The following is a 9,994-nucleotide window of genomic DNA, read 5'->3' on the forward strand; positions in this document are numbered from 1 at the left end:
TGCAAACACAAGAATAAGACATCGATTATTGTATGTATGAGCTATATGTCTAGCACTAGTAAACTGATTAACTGTACACTGTTCACACACCATATAAGTATTCAGCAAATCCTATCCAATCATATATTCTACCTTTCATATTTTCTAGGCTTAAAGCATCACCCCAAAAGAAACATCCCTTAAATATTCATTCCAACCTGAAGAATCTGACTTCATCTAGCATTTAAGAGCATCCTCAGCACACTCTTCATCTTTGGTCTTGATTCTGGGGATGTACTAACACAAACACGGGCAATCTCAAGAATTGCAAGCATCTGGTTTCTGACTGCTTGTGATGTTCTACTGACATTAAAGTCAAGAATGTAATCTTGGTTTGTGGAGTTACGCAAAACCCACTTGACCAATTCCGTTCCCTCAGTCACTGCAGGTTTTCCTGTCAGCAGTTCAAGCAGAATCACACCAAAGCTGTAGACATTCCCAGCCATTGTTACTGTCATTGTGTATGCATACTCTGCCAACCAACAAACAAAGTTAAGAGCTACGAAATTACAAATGTGTGTAAGATGAGTGTTTGCAAAACTGATTTTAAAGTAAAGTGATTTATGTTTAGGATGCTTTGATGCTGAAAGTAAGTTTGATGTAAAGCTTAATGGCAATTTTTCAACACAATGCAGAAGGTACACTGCATCACTTCTTGTCAAACTGAGGTTTGGAGGCAAAATTAAGTTTACCTATCATTAACCAAACATATGTATCTTTACTAAAATCAATTCTGATGCTTTTCAACATGAAACCACGCACTCTATAATAGCTTGGCAATCTCAAATTGATTTCTGAATCACTAGGAGTGTATGCTTGAAGAAAAATGTTTAAATGCCATTTTCAGGTTATATGCTCAAGTGTTTCATGAATTTAGTCAGGTTTTTCTTTATTACTTTGAGCTAAAACTAAACTGAAGCAGTGATTAAGTAATTGCACAGGACTGTACTGCACAAATGATATAGAGATAACTTTGCTTAGAATATTTATTGAAGATTGTTTTCGCTTAATGGAATTTTGATCCAGATTGCCCCTACAATATGAAGTTAATCTGTGAACCATGAAAAAAACTAAGAAAATAAAAGTTGATGAGTTGTATACCTGGAGGAATATAGCCTACTGAACCAGCAACTGCAGAAAAGTTCCCCGTACTCTTTGAGGGATCAATGACCTTGTAGTGTTCAATATCCCCAACTAGAGGCTCCTTGAGGGACTTGAGCATAATACTTTTACTTGACAGGTCAAGGAGTAGTATTGGACTAGAGGCGAATCCATGAAGAAAAGAAAGTCCTTGAGCCACTCCAACAGCTATACTGTATCTGCTAGCCCAATCTAAAGACACATCCATGCTTCCATGAAGAACATCAAAGAGGGAGCCATTTGAGATATACTCGTATAGTATATAAGCAGTGTCAGTGGACAGAACATAGGCCAAAGGAGTCATGACATTGGAATTGTTCAATTTTGCCAATACTTCTACCTCTTTAACAAAATTATCATGACTTCCCAATTGGAATATCTTGTCAACCCAGTTCAGTTTCTTGACATAATAGGTTGAACCAGACGGCATGACAGCCATGTAATAAGTTGAAAACCTTGTTTTAAGAGTAACATTTGATGTTTCAGCAACAGCTTCCATGGCTTTGGAGAAGTCAATATTTGATCTATGCATTCCATTAGGAGTTAACAAATTACTTTGCATGACCTGAGGATGTTGACGATCTTCTCTTGACTGTAAATGCTCGTCACTAACCCTGTGATAAAGGCGTGACGCTGACACAACCAACAGAGTGACTAGGCCAACAAGAAAAATAGCTGCTACAATTGCAATGAGAATCGCAACTGCAAGGGATATTCCATTCTTCTTGGACTCCGTGTTGGAATTTCGGTTGTCCTGTTCAGTATTGTTTTTTAGGCCAGTTCCAAAATATTCAACATTAACATTGTGACTGAATTTTGGGATTTCACCAGACAGAGGATTGTTAGAAAGTATCAACCGAGTCAAAGACTGCATGTTAGTAAGATAATCAGGAATTTGACCAGAAAAGCTGTTATTTGAGAGATCCAAGACTTCCAGGGTACTCAAAGCACCAAAACTGCTAGGAATAGGACCACTAAAGAGGTTGCTACTAAGATTCAATGAAACCAGCAGATGCAATGGCATGTTTGGAATCACACCTCTTAGGTGGTTTTCCCCAAGTTGGAGTACTAAAAGACGGCTCAAGTTAGCAATGGATATCGGTATGGAACCACTAAGATTGTTGCCTTGCAAGTACAGGAAATTAAGCTCGCCTAAATTTGCAATCTCAGATGGAATTGATCCACCCAGAGAATTCCGGCTCAAGTTCAGGGTTAACAACTTAGGAAGTTGGCCAATTTGAGTTGGGATAGTACCATTAAGATTGTTAAATTGGAGCTGCAACCCCTGGAGTTTGGTAAGATTACCAAGCTGTTGTGGCAATCCACCACTCAACTGATTCTGAGCTAAATTCAACAATGCCAAACTCCTGCAAGAACCCAATTCAGCTGGTATGGATCCTGTTAAGATATTGTTATCCAGCTCCAAGTATGTCAAATTATGAACTCCTACAAAAGCATCTGAAGGAATGTTTCCATTCAGCTGATTGCTCCCAAGCCTCAACCTGAACAAGTTTGGAGAAACTTTCCTAGGTAAAGGCCCATTTAACGCATTATTGGACAAATCTACAACCTGCAACTGTGGTGGAGATAAAAGGTCTTCTGGAATGGCTCCAGACAGATTATTATAACTAAGATCCAAACTCGTGAGATATTTTGTGATCCCAGAAGGTATAGAACCTGTGAACCTGTTCTCACTTGCTGCAAATCTTGAAAGTTTGGTGATGTCCACTAGTGAAGTTGGAATTTCACCAGCGAGGTTATTAGTGGAAAGGATCAAAGTTTCCAATTTAGAAAGCTTCCCAATATTAATAGGAATAGACTGTGAAAGTTTATTGTTCTTAAGATCAATCCAAGTCAAGTTTTCATAACTCAATAATTCATCAGGGATTTTGCCATCAAAGCTATTGTCAGAAAGCAGAAGGTGCTCCAAAACCATGGACTTTCCCAATTTGGTAGGAAGAGACCCACTGAATCCATTGAAAGTAAGATTCAAACTTTTGAGGCTAACCAACCCATCTATCTCCAAACCAATATTCCCTCCCATCACATTGAAAGACATGTCCAGGGATTCCAATGCCTCAAAGCCATGAAAAGTAGGTAAAACACCTTCTAACTTGTTAACACTGAAATTCAACAGCTTCAACCCCTTTATCTTTCCACACTCAGTGATGAAACCATCAGGGATTGAGCTCAGACGGTTTTTGGAGACATCAAGATGCTCCAAAGTTTCAATTTTGCAAACAAGAGGAAGAAAGTCAGAAGAAGGGAGTGAAAAACCAGATAAAGAAATCCCTAGTACAGAGGAGTTTGCAGGGTCACAACTCACTCCCTTCCATGCACATGGGTCTGAGCCACTCCAGGGAATAGTGGGAGTAAGATTCTTTGAGAGATTGTTCATGGCTTCTGTTTGGTTTTGTGGTAGCAGGGACAACACCATGGGACAGAAACAAAAGAGGAACAAAACAACAGCAAGGAAAGATGTTGAAGGGTTGTCATACCTGCTCATGTTCTTAGCAGTGAGTTTTGAAGTGTGATTATCCTTTATATGTGTATATGTATCTGGGGTGTGTGAATGAGTATTTTATTTGAATTGGATTGAGGATGAAGAGAACATGATGGAGAATAGAAGAAGAAGAGAATGTTGGGAAATGTGTGCAGGAGAATATAAAGATATGTTTGGAGTAGAAGGAAGGTTGGTGGAAGGAGAGTGAGAACAAGTATGGTAAAAGTGTCTGAGATTGGAGTTGACTGACATTGCAGGTCTCTCACTGCACCAAGACTTCTCTGACATAACATTTGCACTCAGTCAACAATCAATGAACCATGATTCATGTCACTGACCTTTGTAACACCTTCCAATTTTTTCTTTTATAATGCCTCTTATATTATTATATAATTTTTTTCTCAGATTCATTTTATATTATTAGATGGATTATTTGCAGTACTGAATCAAACTTATATAATATAATTAAGTGTTGTGTAAAAAAATCAAGACTTTTTTATAAGACTAACACCTGCTTTTACATGTTTTTTAATATTTTATTTTCATTCTAATTGTTAATATATCTTCTCTACGCTATACTTATAAGAATGGGTAATGTGAATATAAAAATATTGTGACACTTATCTCAGTCACACTTAATATATACATACACATAATAAATAAATAAATAATATTTACTTCATAAATATTAACTTATTTATAATGATATTTTAAGAGGCTTATATTTTATTTAATGAATTAACTAATATGACATAATATATATCTACATAACCGACATTTTCGTGACACAAAGTAATATAAGTGTATAAATGTTCTGAATTTAGTTTTAGGTTAGATTGGAATGTTTGATAAATTTAAATTAAATTTTAGTAGTATTTTTTAACTAAATATTAGCTTTGTATTTATTTTTTAATTGGGATTTACGAAGGTGAGAATATTAGAAAAACCTAATTAAACATTTTTAATTCAGTAGAAAGAAGAATATATATCTGCAAATATAAAAAAAAAAGAGTAAAGAATGTAAAATTATTCATTACAAAGTTGCAAGATCACAATTTTAGATTTAAAGGCTAGCCGTTAATTTTACGTCAGGATAATTAGATAAAATAATAAAATTAAAAATAATTCAGACTCTAATATTTAATTAAAAAAATTTAATAAAAAAATTTGTGGACTTTGACTCTGAACACTGACACTTTGGGACCCACAGAAACATGGAAAATGTCTATTCAAAGTTCAAACACGCGTTTCGTACGAGAAATTCAGATTCTCCTTAGTCCTTAACGTGTTCCATGGAGAACGCTATTTCCAAAGGTGAATAACTCTGAATTAAATATTTTTAAATTTACAGAAAAAAATTTAAAAATTTAAAATTAATTTATATATTTAAATTTATAGAAACAAATCTTGTGAAATACATTAAAGACGAGTAGAAGTTATACTATTTAGTCGTGAAAAAATGCATCGTAATAACCAAATATATTGTTTAACTTTGACAATTAAAAAAAGACTACTTATTAAGAATTTAAAAATATAATGTTTCTTAATTAATACAGTCCTATCACAATTAATTCTAGTAGACATTCAATATGTCCTTAAATTAAAAAAAAAACTAATTATTTAACTAGTGGTATTAAGGCTTAAGTAATTACAATGAAGAGAAACAATTGAAAAAAAAACTTCAAAAGAATAGAATAAAATTTAATATAGAGATAAATTACATAAAATCGGTTTATTAAAATATAAAAATTTAATATAATTATACATAAATAAATAAATTATTATTTCAATCTTTTGAATAGTTTCCTACATAATATATTTACTTTACTTACGGTCACTATTAAAAAAATCATTTTTAGTGATTACTAAATTCAGTCGTTAAAAAACATTATAATTGATTGCTAAATATATTTGTGATTGAAATAGCCACCAAATAAGATGGAAGCAAAAATCTTAGTCGTAAAACTTTTAGCGACTAAATTATAAATTAGTCGCAAATTTGTAACCGAAATTTCGATGATTAAATCGGTAGTAGAAAAATTGGTCATCAAAATTTAGGAACCAAATTTTTATAAAACATCAATGGCTAAATCAGTTGCAAAAAATTTGGTCACCAGAATTAGGATCCAAATTAACGACCAAATTTTTATAAAAAAAATCGATGGCTAAATTGATGACTTAAATAAAAAGGTGATAGTGACCACCATTTTTTGTCCCTAATGGATTAAAGTAATTAATTAAAAACAACTTGTGGTAACTAAATGGAGATCCCTATAGCGACAAAATTGATTTCGGTGACTAAGTATTTTTTTAATTTCAGTGACTGATTTTGTTTTGGTCGCTAAACAACAACTTTGTATATATAGCCACCAAACCTGATTTGTATTATTAATACCTATTTAAAATAATTTTGATATGTTTATAAAAAAAATTCAAACTTGCTTATAGATACTCAAAATTCAATCAAGTTAAATAGAAATTAACTTCAAATACATAATTTAAGAAAGAGTTGCACACAAATTAAAAGTAAATCATATTACACAATGAAAACTATTGAAAACAAGTTTAAAGAGTTAAATTTATTATATAATTCAACATACAACTAATTTTCTTTTGAACATCTCTAATGTGATCTCCTTTATGATGTCCACTGGTAGTAGGATTTGAAGAGTCTGATATGGAATTATTCATTTGAATGTGTTGTATGATGAGTTGCATTTGCTTATTTTGTTTGCGCATCAACTCATCTTATTTGTGCATTCGTTCACTTTTCTCTACATAACTTTTCCTCAATACCTCCATCTTTTCTTCAAGTGTCCGCTCCTTGACAAACACAAAATTAATTGTTGTCAATCCTTAACAATAATTTAAAGGAAAGAGATGCAGAACACATGCACAATAAGAAGAAATCGAATGCCTAATATATTTTTTTTTTCTCCCAATTTCAGTCCAATCCCTAATTCGCATTGCAACTCTCAAAGAAAACTACTCATCAAATTCAATTGGATTTGATTAGTGAGAACCTCTCTCCGAGCGAGGTAGCGGAGGGGGAGGTGAAGACTTGGCTTTGATCTTTGAAATTGTAATTGGCATGTGCAAAGGCGATGGAGAAGTCATCAGAGGCGTGACGCTTCAAGTCAGTGTACTAGATAAGTTCGTGGGTGGCGCAACCACCAGGTGTCGGAAGCAGCAATCGAGAAGAGAAGAGAAAAATAAATGGGAATGATGCACATTGAAAATGACATTGTCTTCCCCTAATCGTCATTGTTTGAGTCTATAAGCTCGATCAGAACTAGATCTGAACGCCTACTATTGACTTTATTATTATTATTATTATTATTATTATTATTTAAATTAAAAATTACATTTAGCGACTGAAAAAATTGTTGGCTAAAAAATAAATATATTCCGTGGAAAAAATAAACAATCACATTTAGCGACCAAAAAAAATTGATGGCTAAAAAATAAACATATTCGGTGACTGATTCAATGACAAAAATAAACAATTACATAGCGACCAAAACAAAATCGGTGATTAAAAAGTAAACCTATTCGGTGGCTGATTCGGTGACAAATAAGCAATTACATTTAGCGACAAAAAGAAAATCGGTGACTAAAAAATAAACAATTTTGGTCGCTAATTCGATCGCAAATATATTTTTTCCAATTTATTGAAAACATTCACCACTTTAGTGACCGATGGTTGTCACTCTCATATTCAGTCACTGATTCAGTTGCTAAACTAACTAACATCATTAATAATTCATTCGATCGCTATTTCGATCGCAAATTTGTGACTAAGAGTATTTGGTGGCTAGTTCAATCGCAAATTGCAAACCACTCATTTTCGATAGCTGAATTCGGTGACTAAATTGTTATTTTCTTTGTAGTGTGTTTACAATATAAAAATAATTAAAATTTTATTAATAGTTTTATTAACATCAGCGATTGAGAATGATATTAAAATAACTGAAGATAAATATATTGAGAAAGAACGTTTTTATCATAATTGTATTTTAATTAGTTATAGTTAATCTTAAAATTGGGGTGTACTAAATTATAAGAATAATTTATTATCTTATTATTTTGAGTGTAGGGTATACTGGGAAAGGGTTTTTGTCGACTGACAAAAATGCTTATACCATGATTGTGTAAGACCCAATTATGTTAAAAGATCAGTAGTGAACATATGATGTCAATTGACATAAAAAAACTAAAAATTTAGTGAGTGAGATGATGTTATACAAGGAGAAAAAATTGAGAAGAATAAAAGTATATATACTATAAGAAAATAATTAAATTAAGATAATTTTTTAAAATGAAAATAATTATTTATTATATTAATTAAATTATATATTATTTTAAAAATTAAAAAATATTTTTAATATTTTTTATTATTAATAAATAATTTTTAAATTAATATTTAATTAGTTATTAAAATTTAACTATTAAATTTAGAATCTAGTTAATTGATAGTTATAATTTGATAATTAATTAAATATTAATTTATAAACTATTTATTAATAATAAAAATTAATTTAAATATTAATAATAGTTTTTATTTTTAAAATAATATTTAATTTAATTAATATAATAAAATTATTCTTTTTTCTAAAATTATTTTTTATTTAATAATTTTCTTACAATAATAGAGTGTGTAATTAAATAAAATACTTATAAAAAACAAAATAATATATATTATTATATTTTCTTTTAATAAACATATTAAAGATCAAATGTTTTTTAATTATTAATAAATTTTAAATAAAATAATTTTTTTATAATAAAGCTTTTTTTACTAAAAAACAAAATATAACAATATTTAATATACTCAACTGAGTATTTATCTTAGAATATTCATAAAAAAAATATACGTTTTAATTATAAAATAAATGAAATAAAATATTTATAAAAATTAACATATATTATATGTCAGGAAATAAATTACACAAAATATAATATTTAAAATGTAGCATTTAATATTTTTGGTGGTATCAATGTTTAGTTTCGATAATTATCAATATTATATTTAAAAAACAAAAGAAATGAAAATAATTACCAATATTTGACAATGATAAAATATAAATTAGTTTATTGTACATGTGGTGAAAGGAAAGGGATTGACTATCCAAATGCCATGCAAAAGGTAATGGGCGAGAAAAAAGAAAGCATCGTATCATTTCAACAATAACCATTCAAAAGACAAAACTAATATCTACAATTCCTCCTTCTATTAATTAACTTTTGGGTAATTTGTTGAGCAATATTTGTAACTTTTGGGTTTATCTTGCATTTCTTCTTTCTTGTTTTTATACATTTTTTAGGTTTCACTTGTGTTTTTGGTGTTTCTTCGAATTTTTTGATTTTCTTTGTGTTTTTTATGTTTCTATGTATTTATGGGTTTTTTTTTGTGATTTAACAAAAAAAAAAACTTATGATGTGCCATACCCTAAGCTAAGATAATTTTTTTCTATAAAGGTATATTGGATAAGTTTTCTTCAATAACTTTAAGGGCCACTAAGCAAGATAATAGAAAAAGATGATGTGATAGAGGTAATTGCAGGGATGAAATGAACAATGGCCAATGAAAAGTTGGTTTTCTTTCTTTCATGATATCGTTTTCATAAAACTAGGCTTTGTTTCTTCCTTTCGATAATTTTGAGAAGAAATTTTAACCATGATGAATCCAAAAATGATTGAATAAGTTGGAGAAGGCATAGAGAAGGGTAACAACAAAAAGAAAAAAAAATTAAAGGCTTGGTCCACCAAAGACCAAAAATGGAAAAGCTTTAAGGAAGCTTTGAAGGATGAGATTGACACTACATTTGGAAGACTCTTTCTTCTTGCACCTCCATACGTTTTTTTGTCACTCCATACAAAACGTGAAAAATATTTTTTTATCCTTCTTGTGTCATTGCTATAGAATAGTTTTCAAATTATGTAATCTGGACACACATTTGAAAAAAGACTTCCAGATTACATAATCCGGAATCTAAAAAAGACTTTCAGATTATGTAATTCGGAAACTAATCATGCATCTAAAAAAAAACTTCCAGATTAGGTAAGGTGGAAGCTAATTATGAATTTGAAAAAAAACTTCTAGATTACGTAATCTAGAATATTACATAGGGTTATATTTTGAAATACGAATATTTATGGAGATGAAAGAATAACCTATGAAAATAGCGGAAGAAACAGTCCATTTGGGATAGGCTTAGAAATCACCATGAAGCAAGTGTAAGCCTAGTATCCAAAGAACCTTTCTCTTTTGGACCTCTACAAAGTCAAAGTCATTGTGGACACTTAGTTAGT

The 9,994-nt window shown here is 30.6% G+C and overlaps 1 protein-coding gene across 1 annotated transcript; it reads right to left on the reverse strand.

Annotated features, from left to right (window-relative positions):
* Nucleotides 1-4,022, reverse strand: LOC137837420 (leucine-rich repeat receptor-like tyrosine-protein kinase PXC3). The gene is made up of 2 exons (XM_068646405.1): nt 1,141-4,022; nt 1-511 (listed from the first exon to the last, which is right to left on the reverse strand). The coding sequence occupies exons 1-2, from the start codon at nt 3,683-3,685 to the stop codon at nt 213-215; spliced, it is 2,844 nt and encodes a 947-aa protein (XP_068502506.1). The 5' UTR covers nt 3,686-4,022; the 3' UTR covers nt 1-212.
* Between the last annotated feature and the right edge of the window lie 5,972 nt (nt 4,023-9,994).

The sequence above is a fragment of the Phaseolus vulgaris genome, chromosome 4 (assembly GCF_000499845.2).
Source record: "Phaseolus vulgaris cultivar G19833 chromosome 4, P. vulgaris v2.0, whole genome shotgun sequence".
NCBI lineage: Eukaryota > Viridiplantae > Streptophyta > Magnoliopsida > Fabales > Fabaceae > Phaseolus > Phaseolus vulgaris.

Coding starts and splice junctions, on each gene's coding strand:
- LOC137837420 (XM_068646405.1), bottom strand. CDS start 3,685: ATGAGCAGGTATGACAACCCTTCAACATCTTTCCTTGCTGTTGTTTTG. Junction 512..1,140: donor AGTAGGCTATATTCCTCCAG/GTATACAACTCA, acceptor GTTGGTTGGCAG/AGTATGCATACACAATGACA.